The sequence below is a fragment of the Scardinius erythrophthalmus genome (genome assembly GCF_964197995.2).
Source record: "Scardinius erythrophthalmus genome assembly, chromosome: 9".
NCBI lineage: Eukaryota > Metazoa > Chordata > Actinopteri > Cypriniformes > Leuciscidae > Scardinius > Scardinius erythrophthalmus.
The window spans coordinates 23,048,413-23,068,509 of record NC_138229.1 but is presented as its reverse complement, the minus strand read 5'-3'; the positions used below and the strand labels follow the sequence as shown (position 1 = coordinate 23,068,509).

General features: G+C 37.7%; 4 protein-coding genes across 6 annotated transcripts in view; 2 read left to right on the top strand and 2 right to left on the bottom strand.

Moving 5' to 3' along the window:
* fbxl7 (F-box and leucine-rich repeat protein 7) overlaps positions 1 to 7,163 on the bottom strand; it is a 34,124-nt gene extending 26,961 nt beyond the window's left edge. Inside the window, exons 1-2 of the mRNA XM_081374013.1 lie at positions 6,730 to 7,163; positions 3,794 to 3,883 (exon numbers count right to left, since the gene is read on the bottom strand). Coding sequence (XP_081230139.1) covers positions 3,794 to 3,883; positions 6,730 to 6,766 — 127 coding nt within the window. The 5' untranslated portion in view covers positions 6,767 to 7,163. The remainder of the gene's footprint in view (positions 1 to 3,793; positions 3,884 to 6,729) is intronic.
* Positions 7,164 to 8,116: 953 nt separating this feature from the next.
* On the top strand, positions 8,117 to 10,697 carry cUnh7orf25 (chromosome Un C7orf25 homolog). 3 transcript variants are annotated; one of them, XM_081373593.1, is made up of 3 exons: positions 8,128 to 8,196; positions 8,275 to 8,356; positions 8,771 to 10,697. In XM_081373593.1, exon 3 carries the CDS (start codon positions 8,789 to 8,791, stop codon positions 10,106 to 10,108), a length of 1,320 nt encoding a protein of 439 aa, XP_081229719.1. In that variant the 5' UTR covers positions 8,128 to 8,196; positions 8,275 to 8,356; positions 8,771 to 8,788; the 3' UTR covers positions 10,109 to 10,697. The 3 variants fall into 3 exon arrangements, with proteins under 3 accessions (XP_081229717.1, XP_081229718.1, XP_081229719.1); XM_081373591.1 differs by lacking the exon at positions 8,275 to 8,356 and having other exon boundaries at positions 8,117 to 8,196; XM_081373592.1 differs by lacking the exon at positions 8,275 to 8,356 and having other exon boundaries at positions 8,122 to 8,245.
* A 750-nt stretch (positions 10,698 to 11,447) lies between these two features.
* Positions 11,448 to 17,015, top strand: ralab (v-ral simian leukemia viral oncogene homolog Ab (ras related)). The gene is made up of 5 exons (XM_081374011.1): positions 11,448 to 11,874; positions 14,240 to 14,432; positions 14,513 to 14,721; positions 14,797 to 14,971; positions 15,324 to 17,015. The coding sequence occupies exons 2-5, from the start codon at positions 14,331 to 14,333 to the stop codon at positions 15,444 to 15,446; spliced, it is 609 nt and encodes a 202-aa protein (XP_081230137.1). The 5' UTR covers positions 11,448 to 11,874; positions 14,240 to 14,330; the 3' UTR covers positions 15,447 to 17,015.
* mplkip (M-phase specific PLK1 interacting protein) lies at positions 16,999 to 19,057 on the bottom strand. The gene is made up of 2 exons (XM_081374012.1): positions 18,625 to 19,057; positions 16,999 to 18,404 (listed from the first exon to the last, which is right to left on the bottom strand). The coding sequence occupies exons 1-2, from the start codon at positions 18,958 to 18,960 to the stop codon at positions 18,207 to 18,209; spliced, it is 534 nt and encodes a 177-aa protein (XP_081230138.1). The 5' UTR covers positions 18,961 to 19,057; the 3' UTR covers positions 16,999 to 18,206.
* Between the last annotated feature and the right edge of the window lie 1,040 nt (positions 19,058 to 20,097).

Here is a 20,097-nt window from a genome sequence, read left to right as displayed (position 1 = left end):
GAAATGAGTTGGACAAGGGGTGGAAAAAAACAGCATCTCTTTCACATTGCAACAATTCCACGAGGCCTCATCCGCTTTTTTGCGTATTCTGTTAGCAGGGATTATTTAAATGAGTAACATTGTGACTTCATAAAGCCCGGACAAAACGCGGTGTAGTCCAAACTAGACGTTCATTGTAGTTCTTGGATAGGGAATTAAATAAAATATATATCAGTTAAATAAAATATCTCCCTTTGGAGTGGGCTTTGAGATTTGTAACCTTGCAGATCTTTTTTATGCTCAAACAGCAACATTACACAACAGCTAAAGTTGAAATAGTGAAAAAGCATGATAGGACCCCTTTAAAACATGTACATATATCTTCTGTGGAAGTCTCAGGACCAAAAAAATGTCCGTCCAATCATCGCATTCTGTCTGAATGCAATACAATTGTCCTGCCTGCCTATCAACATATGTATTTCCATACTTCCGCGCACCTGCTCGCGTGCAAAACACACGTCATCAGCGTGTTCCGAAGGCTATGCAGATCAACACTATCAACGCCGAAAAAAGCAGTCAGGTGTGGGATATTAGCAATCTAGAGCAACTAGAGCTCTGTAAGTTGTTTACGCTCACTATTATTGTAATGTTATGTGCTTTGAGACAAGAGGTAGTTTAACGCCGTCTCTCGTCTCGTCTCTTTGCAGACTCTGCTGTGTTTTGGAGGAGGTGTGGCTTTGGAGACGCTCTGAAGGGAAGGATCTCTTCCTTTCAATTAGCTTTCTATTATTAGTAATAATAAATTGTTGTTGTTTTCATTACTGACCATTATTATGCAACCTAGTATCTAATAGCATTATGCAACACATTATGGAGTTCAAAAGTTCCTTAGGGTCAAATTGATACGGGTCAAGAGCTACATTCCAGTCAAAGTAACTGATCTTTAAAAGTGTAAAACTGAACTGCTCTCTGTAACACATTTAATCACACTTGGAATGTTCAGTGGATCAGAGCAGGAGGCATAAACAACAGCTAAAGACCACTGTAAGGGCTTCTGATGCCAAATATCCCATATAAATAGCTTCAGAAAGCTTTTCTTAAATGAAAATACAAAGCAAGCTGACATATGCTTTTACTCTGCAATAAAAACACACCACAGCGCAAGCAGCACGGCTCAAACTCATGTGGGGTTATCAGTGAGGAAGTGCTGGTAGGAAAGGGCCGTCTCTCAGAACAATGCTATCTGATAGCTCCGAAGCAGCTCTGCCCACTTCTCCTCAGTCAAACCGCCCTGTGACTGACTTCTAACAGTGGCAAGTTTAGTGCTCTGTTTGACACACCGTAAGGCTAGATGACTCACTATGGAGCAAATGAGTGGCTGAGCTTTTCCATCCCAGGAGTGGCAAACAATGAGGAGCCACACATGCAAATTAAAATGAAATAACTCAGGACACAAAAATGCCTCGCTAGCACTCAGTGCTAATCTAAAAAAGCACTCCCAAGTTTGTCCTCAATACATTTCAAAAACTGCCCTTGTAAAATGCAAGCATGTGGAGACTAAATGACCACCCACGATTCATGTGGGTTTAGTTTCAAGCTTTGAATAAATTGAGAGTTTGCTAATTTGGTTTGGTTTGGTCATTTTACTCTAAATGTTCCTATAAGCTGTATATATGTCACATTCAATATGACATTTGAAGGTGAAGTGTGTAATTTTTCTGATGCAAAAATACTTTTTCCTCTCCAAGTTTAATATTGCCCTGTGTGTCTGAGTGATTCAAAATGTCAAGTTCTGGCTCAACCAATGATGTGAGTAAAATTAACTAAGCTTATAAACATAAATAAGTACTTTTAAAGGGATAGTTCACACTCAAAAATTTAAATTCTGTCATCATTATCTCACCCCAAATTCATTCCAAACACAAAAGAAGATATTTTGAAAAATGTCTCTGTCTTTTTGTCCACACAATTAAAGTCAACTGAATACAATGCTGTTTTGGAGCACATTGACTTTAATTATGTGGACAAAAATAGAATATTTTCTTTTGTGGTCTGCAGAGTCATACACGAGTATCGACGGAATTTAAATGTTTTGGGTGAACTATCCCTTTAACACCTCTGCTGGTTGCAAGACCAAATTGTAGGCAAAAAGAGAGACAATGGCTTAGATAGTCTATACTGAGCAGTGGCTACAACATCTTCCCATTTGCCGTGTTTAAGGCGGAGTTGGTGTAAATCAAAGCCGCAGAGGCAGTCATTGGAAGAACCGCTCTGACATTACTGTGGACAAGCTGAGAAGAGACGAGATCTGCTCTCACTGAGGGCTGGATATACTGCAGGCCGCAACCACACACACACACCACAGGTTGGCTCTGAGGATGCCCTAGCTCACTGGAGAACAACCCTCCACACCGCACATGCTATCCACCCCCTTCATATCCACTTCATGTTCCCCCCCAAGTCCACACACAGCACATTTTACAGCTACAAACATTGAGAAAAGCAGATTACTGCCTGTTCTTTCTCACATTATTTTATTTACCTTTAGATTTATAGACCCAATGAAATCACTTGTATGCTTCTTTTCCGTGTTGATGTATTATTTCCTATAGAAACAGGAAGTTTTGGACAGGAAACTTCTATTTCTGGCTATTGTTTATGCAGTTGATTTGCTACTTGTTAGTTGTTTGCAAGAGATACTAGGGGGAGGAATTCACATCTGATTGGACAATAATCTGCGCAGTGCAGGATGAGTCATCATTAACTCTGGTTCATCCTAAATGAGAGAGACTGTAAATTTTAATTGTTTATTTTTGATAATGGTTCATTTAACTTTAAAAAGCATACACTACCTTTAAAAAGTTTGGGGTTATAGGACTTTCATTGTTTTAAAAAAAAAGAAATCTCTTATGCTCACCAAGACTGCATTTTTAACAAAATATAATTTTATATATTATAAAATCTATAATATGATTTCAATTATATTCAATTCAAAATAACTGGTTTCCAATTTAATATATTTTAAACTGTAATTTATTCCTGTGGTGGCAAAGCTGAATTTTCAGCATCATTACTCTAGTCTTCAGTGTCACATGATCCTTCAGAAATCATTAATAATAAGTTCTTTAATGAATAGAAAGTTAAAAAGAACAGCATTGATTTTAAAACTAAAGTCATTTGTGACAAATATCTTTACTGACACTTTTGATTAATTTAATGCATTCTTTCTGAATAAAAGTATTAATTTCTGACTTTAAACCTTTTAACGGTAGTGTACATATGACCTCAACTATATAACTAAAAGCCATAACATACAAATTTTGACTTCATGGGGTCTTTAAGTGTTTGTTGGAATTCTCATTCATTTATTCTTGGTATGGTTTATTAGAGCAAAATCTGTTTTAAATAACCACACCCAGACTAAATAAACAAATATGGCATATTTTCTAATTAGTCACCTTGAGAAAGCTTTACAAGAAAACGGCCTCTAAAGCCAGCTTCACAATTTCCCCAGAATTTGTCATTTTATTTTCATCCACATTCACACAGTTCACCCAAACACTTCCAGTCGGATTTTCTTCCTTCAAGGCACACTCTAAAGAACGCTATGGATTTGGACCAGATTTGGAGGCTAGATTATGAAAAAAGAGAAAAAGGATGAAACTGAAACCCTGTTCTCCGCAGTGTTTGTGATGGAAGTTTTTATAGCTTTAGAAAAAAAGTTCCACCAAAATAATCAACAAGTCCAAAGGAACAAAACAAGAAAAAAAACAAAAGGCTAGCTAGTGATGGTTAATGAGGACCATATGCCTACCTTCACTGGTAGCTGCATTCTTTGGAGCTTTGGTTGATGTCTGATCCGTACTTGAACTCAGGTCGGAGGAAATACTGGAACTGCCTTTCCCTAAAATCACAAAGAACACCCCAGGACACATCAGGACACCCATGGTAACAACACAAATTGAGAATACACATATTAGCCTTAAAAAGCAGAAGCCATAGCAAGATAAAAAATACAAAGAGACACGAAATCATCAAAACTGCATCATATATTCAACACACTTACACATCTGTACATGATGCTATACACAATACAAAAAAAGTCAATCAAAGCATATTTTATACGTTGAGAATGCACAAATAAAAGTTTTTTAAAAAAGTTTAAAAGAGACGAATGCAACAGAATTCACCAAATCGTACGATAAATGCCAGGCATTCTTTTTCTGTCCATCACAAACTTAGAATAACAAACCATGCCTCCCACAGATTCTCCCCAATGGCAGGGACACGAGAAAAAAAACCTGAAAGTTGAAGCTCTTTTACAAATTACATTTCAGAAAGCTGAAAAAAAAACAAGCTGAAGTGCCATTCATTTGAGTTCATCACATAAAAAAACACTAAATATTAAATAAAGATGATCAAAGTTACTAGAAAACTATGAAAAACAAGCCAAAATTACTTTTTTATGGTGAGCAAGAAGTTCTTTGGAACACTAAATGAAAAGCCTTTTGTTTTACAAGTCTCTGAAAAGTTCATTCCAAATTAGGAAAGAGTCGATACACAATAGCAAACCTAAACCCCATGTTTCTTACAATTTGCATTTTGGTTCGTTGTGATAATTTGCGATTTATTCTGAATCAATGCACCCGATAACCAGAGGAACAAATGCATTTCGTTTTTTTGGATAACAGTAAACCTAAAACAACATGCCCTGGTGTGAATGTTTCCTAAACACTCCTGTTTGTGTCAATGGCACTTCAGAGCATCAGGTCACATATGAGGCATGTTTACAGGCTCGATGAGAGAGCAAACACAACTAAAGTTCGCATAAGCTTTTATTTTACCCTAAATGGTCTGACTGATGGAGCTTCCACATGCTGAGCAAAAAAAATGTGTTTTGCTCTGTAAACAAACCTGTTTTTCACTAAATAGTCTCCCAGTGATATCACTAAAGACATTTCAGGCCAGGTTTTTTTTTTTTTTTTTTTTTTTAATGATCAGTGAAATCAGTGAACCCAAGTGGAATCTGCTCAGACACTAACCTTGAATTCAACGTCTGATCGCATCACAAGCATTGTTTATTGTTCATTGTCTCTTAAGAATGTGCTTCACTGCTGATGAGATTAATTGACTTAAACGTTACATTGATGGAATTCTACAAAGCTACTGCCATAGACAGTCAGCCATAAATTTCACATGAAAATGACAAAAAGAAGCAAGCACCTAATTCACTTTAATTTGGATGGTTTCCTTAGGATGACTTATTTGGATTAAAAAAATGCACTGGAATAGATCCAGGACATCCTGATTTTAGTTTGAGGAAGAAAATATATAGTTCATATAGTCGTCAAATTAAACATTTGCTTTAATGCATCCATGATGTACTAAAGGCTCATTGTGTACTGTTTGTAGAACAAACAAAGGGAAAAGAAGACTGGTACTCTGTAAAAACATCTCATAAATGACACTAGAATAAACAATAGCAAGTATTTTAATGCATTTAAGCCACTTAAATGCCACTTTACAGGGAAAGTGCAATTTGTTGGCTTACAAACTGCAGTTTTAGTGCATTAGAATGGAAATGCTATGTTTAATGACATCAAGGGAGGTCCTAAGTAGAAATAACTGATCTAATCAGTAGACAACATCAACTTTGAAAGGACCTCTACATCAAAAGATGTGATATGTGAAATATGCAAATTGGAGAGCTGCATGTGGGAAGTTCTAGGTTTTCTCACTGCATGCCAGTCTTGAGGGCCAAACCTTGACCTTCCAGAGAAATCTGCTGTTCTTTAAAAACCCACAAGTCTCTCACACTGCCAAGAACTTACTCTTTAAGAGCAAAATCTCTGGCAGGAATGCTTATGGTTATTATGACATGATCAGTGGTAACCTTCAGCATTCACATTTCAGTGGAGAGTCTTTGCCCTGGCCTAATCACAGTTGTATACCTCTATGTTTGGAGAAATGAGATTAGCCCACAATCTAAGATGATAAAAATGTGTTAGGCCATGATTCCCAGCTTATTAAAGTACACACACCCTTCGTTAATGGTTACTTTAGTCTAAAAACAGTCAGCTTGAATTGTGCACTCTGATGCTGGCACAAACTCATTTCTTATTAGCTACAAACACAAACCTCTTAAGTTCTCATAAAGCTGCTTCAGGCACCATGTTTTTCTTTTTTTTTAGACCAGCAACAATTGTTGTGTGTGCCTCTGTGACAAAAGGTAAACAGAGGAGAATGGCAGTCCTTTAATGTGTTGGAAGTTGGAAGAAAAATAAATATGTATTATATTTTTATAGGAAGATTTGTAGAAGTCTGAATACCAAAATTATGAAATACTAAAAAACAATTATGTGTTATGAAACAGTTGACAATGTCGCATTAATTATATATATTTTTTTAAATAGGCATAATTCTCATGTATGAATCCAATATTCAGCCTAGCAAAATGCAGTTCATAGAGACATGGGAGAATTATAACTATATACATACACATACATACATACATGCATGTAATATGCATATTTATTTTGGACAAACGCCAGAAACATCAGAAAGACCTTTCAAATGTATCAAAAGCTCATGCTATGACCGAAAATTAGATGATTGCTGCAAGGCTACTGTTGCCCACAAAGAATAATGGGGAATAGTGACGTTGACACAACTATGGCTGCTGTACACCGAGATTTAACAGTGGAAAATGAGCATTGTGGCTGTCTGTTAGAGTTTGATTCTGGCACTCACCTTCACTCCCGCTCTGTTTCCCATTGTTCGCACCCATCCTGCGGAATGCATAATCTACCGTCTGCGCTCCGGAAAAGTATCCATATGCGTAAAACACGTACGGCTAAAGAAAAGATGTCATGCAAATCCGCCAAAGACTGCTTTCAGATACAGTTCGGTCCTGTAATGCAACTAGAAGACTAGAAATAACGGTAAAAGTCAGAGCCACTATTATGCAATCGGTTGAAACTTAGCGCAGCTCCACAAACGACAGTTTAAAAACTGTATTACTTCAGATACAATGTTGGCTATGCATTTTCTTCATGTTAAAAGCTCTTCGTCTCCAGACAGCGCGTAGTCATCCAAAGGAGAGACTGGAAACCAGATACTTGTTGCGTCAGGAGCACGCATACGCTCGTGCAGAATCTGTAACCATGAGTTCACTCCATGCAAGCGAGCGAGCGCGACTCACTTTGACCTAATATCCTCCCTCTTTCCTGTACAGTAACAGTATTTTTTTTATTTCACATATATATATATATATATATATAGCCTATATGTACACACAGTCACACACACATACTGGCTATGTATGTATGTATAGGCTATACACACAGTCACACACACACATAGCCTACTGTATATTGTGTTTTACATTAAGTGATTTTTAGGAATAATAAAAGGTACATATATAATAATAAAAAAATACATTCCAAAAGTGTCTAGTTTTATATTCATTTAGTCGCTACTTATTCCTGTGCTATAAGGCTATAGTTGTGATGAGTAAATACATATAATATTGATCGTATACCTATTTCAGTTTTACTAGTAGCATTTGTACTATAGGCCTACCTATTTATCATGCTACAATGACGATAGTTGCTAGATAAACCATTTTAATAATTTATTTGAAACAAACATATTTATTCAGCATTAATGTATATCTAAATTGTTACTAATAACATATAAACTTAGTAGCAAGATTTTGATTTAACTTTAATAGAAGCAAAAAAAAGTCAAAAAATTATAAGAGACTGAAATAAATTAACTGAATTGCTTACTAGTATTTAAAAAATACTAGTAACATAAAAAAGGTACTATTTATCCTAAAGGAATAAATGTTTGCCCTAATGGTAACATTTATATAAAAAAAAAAAGTAAAGTGTCTAATGAATGCACGCCACTATGTGAAGAAAATCGGCAGTGCAAAATAGACTAATAAAGGCGGACTTGTATATAATGCAAAATATGTCATCAAAATATAAAATTACAAAATATACAATAAGTTTGCCCTGAATATGTCACATGTGAAACAATATACTACACTAACCTACAAACAATTCATGCAATTCATAACCTCCAAGCTAGGTGGCAACACAAACTCACTAACATTATGACAGCGCTGCTTGCTTCTTCTTCGTGGTTGAAAAAGCATCAGGCAAAAAAACACAGAAGAGACAGAACTTGCCTTTAACCTGTACAAATGCTGTAAGTGTTTATCAGTTTCCAGATAACTTCGCTTTTCTTCAGCTAAACGGTCAGTTGTTATTCTTCTCTCATTAAAAGCAAACAGGAGGAAGTGTGACTGGTTCGTAGAAAACCATGGCTTTAACCAAGCAAGCTGACATGTCCACGTATTTATGAGCCGGTGTGTAAAAACAGCGTGATAATGTGTGCATTGATTGATATTCTCGTAAGAATGTAAGAAAGCTATATCTTTATATATGTTTTATCCTATAGTGTTTCGTTAAAACCACGCCTTAGCGAACTATTCGTTTTTCTAGCGCTTTAGTGCTCATACAAGTATGCTTTAAATATTGCTGTATCCTGCTTTTGCTGATATTAATGGTTTATATAAAAAGCGAAATTGCTTTGGGAGATTACCTGGAAGATCTTGTGTATTACCCTGCCAGAATACACAAATCCAGAAAATTATTGATGATTTAATTATAAATATTCTACTAAAAAAAGATATATATATATAGAGAGAGAGAGAGAGAGAGAGAGTCAGTCTTGTAGCTCTGTGGTCATTATTTAAACCTTTTTCATTCTCATTTTGTAGGAATAATGTTTAACAGCAATGGCTACTTACAACACGCTGCAGGACAGGATCAGAGTAGCCAAGGAGCTGCTTGAGCAAGTGGACAAGATTTGCAGTCGACAAGGCCGCGAGGTCGAGGGACGTGCTAAACTGTGCAGTAAGCTCCGAGCTGAGCTCAAGTTCCTACAGAAGGTGGAGGCCGGCAAGGTTGTGATCAAGGAGTCTCATCTGCAAAGTACCAATCTCACTCATCTAAGGGCCATCGTTGAGTCAGCCGAGAATCTAGAAAATGTGTTGAGCGTCCTGCACGTGTTCACCTACGAGGGACCTGACGGACAGAAGCAGACGTTGGTAGTCGACGTGGTGGCAAACGGAGGACACACTTGGGTGAAAGCCATCGGGCGCAAGGCGGAGGCACTGCACAACATCTGGCAAGGCCGCGGCCAGTATGGGGATAAAAGCGTGATCCGGCAAGCTGAAGATTTCCTTGAGGCCAGTCAGCAGCAGCCTGTGCAGTACAGCAACCCTCACATTATATTTGCCTTCTACAACGGGGTATCCAGCCCTATGGCAGACAAGCTCAAAGAGATGGGCATATCTGTGAGAGGTGACATTGTTGCTGTTAATACAATGCTCGAAGGTGGAGAGGAGGAGGAGGAGGAAGAGGAGGAGGATGACAGTGAAGACAAACATTGTGGTGTGGAAGAGGGCCAGGAAGGAGAAAACGATTTTTTGGTTGAGGAAGAAGACGACGCTGAAGACGACAGTGACGATACAGACCTCATGCACACCCGTGTTGATCGAGACACCATTGTGGCCAGCCTCGCCTTCCCTACCGAGGTGAAGGTAGATGTGTGCAACAGGGTGAACCTTGACATCACCACTCTGATAACTTACGTGTCCTCCCTCAGCCACGGCAACTGTCACTTTACTTTTAAAGAGGTGGTGCTGACAGAGCAGGCCGCACAGGAACGGCAAGAGAAGGTCCTGCCCCGGCTGGAGGAGTTCATGAAGGGAAAAGAGCTGTTTGCTTGTCATTCTGCAGTTGAAGATTTCCGCGTGATCTTGGATACGTTAGGAGGCCCGGGAGAAAAATCCCGAGCCGAGGAGCTGCTAGCCAGACTCAAAGTGGTTCCGGACCAGCCGTCTGAGCGAACCAGCCGCTTAGTTGCGAGCTCAAAAGTGAACCGTAGATCACTGATGATCTTTGGGACGGGGGACACGCTGCGGGCCATCACTATGACTGCGAATAGCGGATTCGTTCGCGCTGCTGCTAACCAGGGTGTGCGATACAGCGTGTTCATCCACCAACCTCGCGCACTCACTGAGGGGAAAGAATGGAGAGCGACTCCAATATGACTGAAGGGCTGTTAAAGTAATAACGTGTCAGCAATTAAGAAGGTTATTGCGTAAGATATGGGGAGATTTACATTGTGTAAGAGAGAGAGTAATATGTCATGCTTAAAACCAGACACTTGTAAGAGAGCCACTACTGTATACTCGCAAATAAATTGCACGGCTGACGCAGACACTCAGCAATGTTTCTGTGGCTCTTTATGTAAACTCGGTGAGCTCAGTGCCTCCCTCGAAGGCAGCATTTCAATGCAAAGCCAGCAGAGATGTCATATTAACCAAATGTATGATTCAATCATAGCTTATAGTGTCAAAAACAGTTTAAACAAAGTCATATACTTTCATTTCAAAGCTCTTGACTAAATGCCTAAGGTGTTTTTCTTTTCAATTTCTTTTCACGCACCTGATATTTCTGATTTAATCTTGACACATACATTTTCATAAGAGTACAAAATAAACGCTCTTCAGATGGCTTTACCTCATGAATAATAATATATCTCTGTGATTGACTGAAGCCAAGCCATGTTGTGGTTTTACTGTAAAATGATACAAAGTATTTCTATTGCAAATAAATCCTATTCTTTTGATCTTTCAATTCATCATAGATCCCTGAAAGAAAATATTAAGCAGCACAACAGTTTTTAACTGTGATGATGTTTGTTGAGCTGCAAATCAGCATATTAGAATGATTTCTAAAGGATCATGTGACACTGGAGTAATGGTGCTGAAAATTTCAGCTTTGACATAACAGGAATTACATTTTAAAATATAAAACTTTCGCAATATTACTGATCTTATATTTTTGAATAAAAAACTGCAGCCAGGGTGAGCATTAAAGACTTATTTCAAAAACATTACAAGCAGTTTACAGTTTAGTTTTATATATGTAAAAATGTATTTAGTTTATATAACAAAATATCAAAACAAGTGTTTTTGGTTTGTTTTTTAAACAATTAAACTAAATGTATTGTTCAAAAAGGGTGGGACACTTTCTGGTTGTCAAACTTTGTGATCCACGTTTATCGTTGCCACTTGCATCTAATGCAGTGAAATTCAGATTGAGATAAATGTTTTTATATTTTGTAAAAAAAAAAAACTTCTAATTCTTAATTCATTATGTTACTTATGATTCTATTTGAGAGGAACTAAAAAGTTACTTATCACACAGTTCACCATCACCATGGCCTTATGAGAGATCTATAGAATCTGAATGGTTGAATGCCAACTTGATAATCGGCATTTATGGTTAGAATGTTTTATTTATTTTTGTTGAACTACTATAATAATAATAATTCTCCATTCATTTTAAAGGCTAGCCTGGCTGGCAGTGATGTACAATAATCAGGAGACCTCTAGGTGGACAATTACTGTGATGACGTCTCAAAACATAACATGCTAGTTTGCGTCTCTACTGTACAGTCGAAACTGTAGTAGATGTATAATCGACAAGACAATGGTACTACAAAAGGTTTAAAGGTGAAAGAAACAAGGCTAAAATTGTTTTGTTTTGAGAAGTAAAACCTATGACGGAAACGTAACCCCATCGAGTAATGTGGCGTGGTACATTCAAGTCTTAGCATATGAGCACTTTTTTTTTCTTGTTGTAATTCATAATTAACCTGGTAAGTTAGTCAGTGTGAAGAAGACCAAGCCCAGCCAGCCGAAGCTGACAGCAGTGCTGCTCCCTTCTGAGTCATGCACTGAAGCATAACAAATCTGCCCGCAGCAGCAAAGCTAACAAGACTTCAAACTCGCGAGCTCATGCTCATTTGGTAAGTAACGTATCTGATTTATACACACATTTCTACAACTTTTATTGTAATAAAGACTGCCATTCGTTTAATTTGTTAGATGGCTTAAAAGACCACCACGTACTAAAGCAGTAGTGTTCCCTATTAGCTGTGGAGTGCTAAAACGAAATCCTCTCTTAAACACGGAAGTGGCATTTAGCGCGCTGTCAGTATTTAAATATAACAGGAAAATCACTCGTGATTTTACTTCCAAGTGCTCGCGAACTACAGCAGCCCATCGTGCGTGTCATTTCGAAATGATTGAGTTAGCTAGCTAGCTCAGCAGCAGGCATTAGCTCTACCAATGAGCACTTTTCTGAATCAATGTTGTCGTTATTCCCTTTTTTGAATGATGGGACACAGCAGGCCGTTGAAATAATTCACTCACTTGTGGCTGTTGAATGAATTAAGTCCATTCAAGCGAGTCTTGTTTTCCTGTAAACGACTGTACATGCGGAACAGGTGTCAAATATCACGTGCTTGCATTGTAAGCCATTATTTAATTGTTGAGGAATGTATCACGACCCTATAACTAGTTTTTATTTGTCAGAAATAGGCCTGATCACTGTATAAACTGATTTTAAAAGTACACTTTTTACAACATCACAGCTGTCACGTGCACGTTGAGCTGTTAGTATTGCGCTAAAGGAAGCAGGTGATGTGATGATGTAGTCATCGTAAATTATATTTACATGTACTTTAACATTATTATAGTGAATCTCCCAAAATGAAATGCTTGTAGAGACAAATTACAACACGTTCTAGATTTGAAATGATACTGCTGCTACAGGTGAAGGCCGTTATTAGAGAACGTGTATAGCTATTATTATATCATAGGCTATTTACACTTTCAGTGTGCTAAAATTGTACCTTTTGGGGGGAAACAGCTTTTCACTGGGGAAGTACCCTGAAGAGGGGAACTTTGCCTTATTTACTCCCTAAGAGGTGGATATCAATACCTCAGAGTAGTATGGTACTTAAACATCTATCTATCTGCTCATATAGAGTGTAAAGGCTAACAAGTAAAAACATTTAATGACAGAAAATATCTTTTGATAAGGTACTTGTTTCATCTCACAATGCATGAATGTCAATGTATGAATTAACAGAAGGCCCTTTTATCAACACTGTATTGAAATATTTACTGACCTGTAGTCTTTGGTCCAGAAATATTTAGGCCTACTGCTTTATTGCCAGTCCTTAAATTGCAACCTGGTAACATTCTCGCCTGTTATTCAAATGAACCATTGCCACAAACAAAAGCCTACTGAGGCACCTTTATAGAAATGTGATGCCCCATTAGTCAAGTGCTCATTTGAATTGTTCATTTTTTCACCCCCTCACCCTTTGCACAAACAAGCTGTTAATGTGGGGTCAATCATGTAAAAGCAATCAACTGTACTGCATGCATCATGTAGTTTACCATTAGCCACTGTGTAAACTGAGTAAACCTTAAACAGAAGCTGTAGTTAGCAGTCTGCACTTGAGTCAATAGCTGTAATCCTATATTATTGTCTAGTAACTCCACCCATGATTTCAGGTTTTTAAAGAGGATTTTTTTTAATGTTATTATTACATACTATCAGATTACACCTTTGGCCAATAGTCTCACAATCTGGACAGTTGGCTGACCTTAAGGCTAATCTCTCATTGTTTTTAAAGTTAAAATTGGATTTTCTTGGCTACATAGAAGCCAATTGATTCCACATAGATGTACATTTGTTAGGAATATTTAGAGTGATGGTTCACCTAAAATGCTGTCATCATTTGCTCACCTTTTATGACTTTCTATAATCTGTAAACAATTAAAAAGATATTTTTAGGAATGTTTGTTCATACAATGGAAGTCGATGTTCACCAAAACTGTTTGGTTATCAGCATAAATACCAAAATATCTATGTTCCACATGCAGAAAATAAAAATAAAAATTAATAATACAGGTTCGGAACAACAGAAGTGTACGTAAATGATGACAGAATTTTAATTTGGGTAAACTATCCCTTTAACTATTGACAGTCCTTTAAGAGAATCTGAGTGAGCAATGATGTCAGTGTCAGTTAGGAAGGGAACCGACAAATGCTACGCTAGCCTTAATGAGAAGCCTCATTGTTTTAGCATTTTCTCAGAGGATGGAAGAGAAAGTAGGGCTGTGTTTTCATCATTACAGGCAGGGTCAGAAAGTTGATTATTCATAAAAATCAGCCCAATCATGTTTGACTGACTTGAAAGGGTGCAGGTATATATTATTATTAATGAATGTCGGTAATTGCTCCTGAACAAGTACAATACCAGTCTTGCATTGTTAAAAGTTTCACAAGCTTTAACATCTGCTGTGTTCTTCTCAAAGACCTTTTTTCTAGGGTTCCCTTAATACCCATCTACCTCTGACTTTTCACTACTTCATCTCTGCACTGCCACCTGTCTCATTGCTTGAAGCCATGGCTGCTAACAGGAACGCTTTGGCCCTTCACAAAGTGATAATGGTGGGCAGTGGCGGCGTGGGCAAGTCAGCACTAACACTGCAATTCATGTATGATGAGGTAAGACTTAATATTTTGGAATTTCACAGTGTGTAAATTGATGTTACCCATAAAGTATAATTATGCTGGTCTCTTTCAAGTTTGTGGAAGACTATGAGCCCACTAAAGCTGACAGCTACAGAAAAAAGGTGGTTCTGGATGGAGAGGAGGTCCAAATCGACATCCTCGACACGGCTGGACAGGAGGACTACGCTGCCATTCGGGACAACTACTTCCGCAGCGGAGAGGGATTTCTTTGTGTGTTCTCCATTACAGAATCTGAATCCTTTGCTGCAACTGCTGATTTCAGGTAGAGAAACGACTTTGAAACTGATGATTAATATAATACTAGTCAAAGTTTTCTCATTTTATCCCTAAACTTCAGAGAACAGATTCTTCGGGTGAAGGAGGAGGATAACGTACCTTTCCTGCTGGTGGGGAATAAGTCAGACTTGGAGGACCGACGGCAAGTCGGGGTTGAGGAGGCCAAGGCGAGAGCAGAGCAGTGGGCAGTCAGCTACGTCGAGACTTCTGCCAAAACCCGTGCCAACGTAGATAAGGTAGGCCTGGTTTGGCGACCATTACATGTGATCCTTAAAGGGATTGTTCACCCAAAAATGTTATTTGTCATCATTTACTCACCCCCATGTCATTTCAAACCTGTATGACTTTCTTTTCTTCTGTGAAATATAAAAGAAGGTAATTTGAAAAATGTTTCAGATACAAAAACAGCCCCAATTGACTCTCATTGTATAGACAAAAACATTTTTCAAAATATCTTCTTCTGTGCTCCACAGAAGAGAGTCAGTCAGTCATACAGGTTTGGATGACATGATGACAGAATTTTCATTTTTGGATGGACTATTTTTCTTCTTCAATGAGACATTCATACAAACTTCATAATCTCTCCAGGTGTTTTTTGATCTCATGCGTGAGATCAGAGCCAGAAAAATGGAAGATGGCAAAGAGAAAAATGGAAAAAAGAAGAGGAAAAGTTTGGCAAAGAGAATTCGAGAAAGATGTTGCATTTTATAACAACCGAGTCGCACTAGAATGCTTACATCTCTTCTCTACCCTTCCACTGCTTCAAAAAAAAAAAAAAAAATCCATCAGGTTCCATCACTCTCCAGTCAACTGCTGGAGATCACCTCTTAAAAACACATCTAGTCAACAGTCTTTGTCTGGTCCTTCGATGGGTATAAGTGGACAGAATATCAGATATGCATTAAAATGACAAATGGTGTCAAAGGTCTGACATATCAGATTAGAACATTTCTCAGCTCAAGCACACCACAAAATACTACTATAATGATTTTAACTGGTAACTGGATTTCGTTCACTTTAGTTGCTTTTAGTTAAGTGCGAGTCCATTGAGTGCTGAACACTAACACTGCTGGGAAAATACTACTACTCCAAGCTATTTGTTACAAAGTTCACGGTGTGTTTTTAGGATTAAAACCACCTGTTCTGTTTCAGTTCCTAAAGTAAAGCCTTAATGTTAGAGTATACATACAGAGTATATATAAAAGCATGAATGCTTTTAGGCACCTATCTAAAAGAATATTACAGCTATATATATCTTTGCCTAACACATAGGCATTGCTAAATACTTCCTAAGACAATGCGCAAATGATCAAAAACAGCTAAATAGCTAATGAACTCAAGAATTAATGGAGTTTATAGAAATTTAATTGGCTTTTAACCAAAAACTTTTGTTTGAATTCAAACACTCCTTTGGCACTGTCCTTTATTTCATCTTAATATCCTAAGTGCATCAAACTTGTTTCAAATATGTGATTTAAACTAATCTCTCATGCATAAAATATTTATAGTCAAAAGGGCTTATTCACTCATCCCTGTGTGCATGGCACCAGATTTAGGGGTTTCATTTGTGCTTTTCTATGGGTCCCAAATAACACATGGATTTTGCTGTTTAGAAATGAGAGCATCATCTAGCTTGAGTCAACTTTACTGTGAAAACGGGTTGGAATGTTTTATTACACAGACTGAAATGTGTACTTTATTAGAACTTATATGCAATTTAAATTTTCTTGCAACTTTTATCCTGTGTAATTATATTTTCTATTGTAAATTAAAATGTTCAGAATTTTAGTTATTTTGTGGGCAAGAGCATATTGCGAAATCATACTCGCTCATACTAAAACTAAGAAACTCTAAAAGGGCTGGACATAATCTGCATTTCAGACAAAAGAAAACCGTCACCCTTTGATGAATGGTTTCGAATAAGCACATCCATGTGTAAATAAATGTGATGTTGAAAGTTTATTTCCACATTATTCTGGCTTCTACCAAATATTGTTCTTTTGCAGCTAACACTGCTTCTTTTAACTGTCTTTACCTAAATCTATGTCTGCACTGTGGCTTTTGCGAATTTTTTGTTCTTTCAGTTTTATCTGTCATAGTGGGTTAATACCCTTCAACAAAGCTCTTGATTGGTCTGTTTGTGTGGTGAGTGTGCCATGGGGCAATGATGCTGATTTATCAATGGCGGATGCCTCAAGAAACCCTTCATTACTTGTGTAAAAATAAAAAAGTGACTGACTTTGAGTGCTAAATGTTTACAATACAAGACATTTTAATATAAGCCTCTATTGTTTGAGTGTTTCTTATTACTTATACAAGATGTAATGTCTTCATTTCATTCTATATTTTGGGTGTCTCTTGGCAAATGCTAAACATGCAGGAATCTGAATGCTAAATAAGGTAAGGCCAAATTATAAGCATTATCAAAATAACTAGCTGACAACCAAGACGAAAAAAAACCCTGACATCTCTAATGTAATATTACAACAGCAATTCTGGTGATACGAGTGTTGAATGAAAATGAAAAGCAAACATTTAAGCATACTAAACTTGTTTCTGTTACATTAATAAAAATCTATTTTGTAGACCTCTAACATGAGATTCATATGGTATATCCTACAGCAAAAAGTGTAATTACTGAATTACAACTTCCAGAGACGTGTAGTAATGTTATGGTGTTTTATCTACATTATCTTTGAAAAACCACATTAAGATTAACTTTGAAGATATTAAACATGTTTTTACTAGTAAATAAAGCGTAACAGATTTCCACTTTCAATGTTTTTTTTTGACAAGGACGGTATTGCATTTCAAATTTTAATTAAATTAGGCTTATAATTCAACAATGGTCCTTTGTGGGCCATTTATAATGACAATGTCTGTTATCAGATCACGTTTTTTTTAATATGCAGAAAAGAAAGCCATAGATTTGAATAAAACCAAAAAAGTGTCACCAAAAATTAAAAGTTTAAAAAAAAACAACAGTCCATAGAAAATTAGGAAAGGAGCCAAACCTACAAATACTTGACCCGTTCTATTTAACAGCACACAGTCAATACTGAGAGGTAGGTGGATGTGGTGATCAGACATCTCTTTTGTTAGACTGCATTTTGAGCTTGAAGACATATTCCTTTGAATTCAATGCAAACTCCATGGGAGTGGGCCAGAGATGGCAAACTACTTTCAATAGGCTGCCAGTTACAAACGCACCCCATTTTTATGATCCTGACATTGAAGTGCAGATATAAAAGTAAAAGAGAAGGTCTCTTAATACAAGAAAGTACATATGATTTTTAAAAATGCTGTGGAGTCAGTGTCTCAAGAATTATTGCTGGTGAATCCTGCCTCAGGTCCATGTGTTCGTCTGGCTCCGTTTGACTTTAAAAGTTTAGTGCACTACAGCTGCACTAAATAAAAAGCACTGTTCAGTGACTTTTGCCGCTCACTGAAGTTAGAGAAATGTACTGCGTTTTAATTGTAGTACCTCCCTTGTCTGCTTGTATTGGTTTGTTTGGAGTTGCATTTAGACTGAGTTTGTGTGACTGAGATAGGCTGTAGTTCAGCCCAGGGATCTTGAAGCATTGATGGTTTGTAAAACTTTTCCATATCATTTGTCCCTCTCTCCCTGCCATGCGCTGACCCAAATGGTGTGGATGTCCGTGGTGAACCCTTAAGGAGAAAATTATCATGCAGAAAGACGTTAAAACGACCACATTTAATCAGAGGTTATATAATAGTGTCTTAGCCAACAACAAAATATAAACGCACACAATTCGCAGAAATTAATTCGGATCAGAGCAGCAGAGTGCTGCAAAGAGGCGAAATCACAGCACTTAAGACTGCTTAAAAACTACAATCGCGCATTTGGTCCTGAACACGAGTGAACTACCTGATATCCAGCGTGTCGCCCGGGACTCTCATACGGCGAGCGTCGGAACGGTGCGCCTCGGGGACTGGCGTTCGATCTGCGCGGTGTTTGACCCGGAGACTGACCGCTATTATATTTCCCACCGCCACCGCCCCTATTACCACCAAACTCTCTCGGTGGGGTATTGGGAGAACACGGCCCAAATCTCGGTCCAAACGGCGGCGGAGGGCCGGAAAATGCCCACGGAGGCGATGGAAACATGCTCCCTGTCCTGTCGTAAACTGGAGGCGGGCTGCGGAAACCCGCTGCCCGTGGACCCGAGCCCTGGCGGGGATGGCGAAACTGTGGTCTTTGCATCCTGTCGTAGTATTTCCCTACACTGTTTCCTAAACCTCAAAGGACGACTGTATTTATAACCTGAAGCTCCTAAACCTGTTTTCACTTAGCATAACAATACAGAACGACCCGGAATAAGAATGGTCTCTCGACGATTATCATTTGAATACAACATCGCCAATGAAAGACTCGATACTGCCACCTATTCTCACGGAGCGTCAAACGCCCACACACGAGTTTAATCGTCGAAAGTACCGTTAAGCACCAACCATCTAAGCAAAGTTTCAGTGTAATTCACACACTCATTACCTCAAGTAGGCTACTTGCAATAAACAAGAAACTTTGTCCAACATTGGGCAGATATGTTAGTGTTTGCTGGCCAAACAGTTTTCCCTATTTATTTTCTATGCACCTTTAGAGCACTCAAAAATGATTTTGCCTACTTAAAAAAAGTTTATGCATTCCCTGTGAATAAAACCCACGACCTTGCTGTTGCAAGCACCATCACTATAATCAGAAAGGCCGTTGTTGATAAACACTACGGGTCCACCAGCGCGGACATTCATGCATGGTCTCAGCTGGACTTTTCACCAGGGCCTTTTATATTTATAGCCCACCTTGGAGATAAATGTATACATTTTGAGGCTTCCTTACATGTTGACATGAACATAATCTGATGTTCCTGAACACTTCATCGATGGGTAGTTCTTTTTATCCCTTTATAGTCCCACTTTTTCTCAAAAAAATCTCCTTATGCTTCATGCAGTTTAAATAAAACAGGCTTCATACTTAATAGTTGTCTAAGACCGACCTCAAATGTTGAAATTGAAAACTCATGTCATGGAAAACAAATGTAAAGTTCCTGGCAAGATTTATTATTAATATCATCATTATTATTATTTTTATTGAAAGAAGTCTGGGTGTTCACTTCTCTTTATGATTTACTCTAAGCTATTTGATATTATTATTTTATTTCATTGAAAGCAGTCTGAGTGTTAATTTGTCTTTATGATTTACTGTAGGATATTTGTGAGAGCCAAGCTGTTTCTCTTCGGCTGTCAGCAGAGGTCAGTGTAACCTGTTAGAAGATTAAGCAGTGCGCTGATTCATGTGTTTAAAGTGGATAAGCCAATATGTGCAGTAAAATAATAGCAAAAC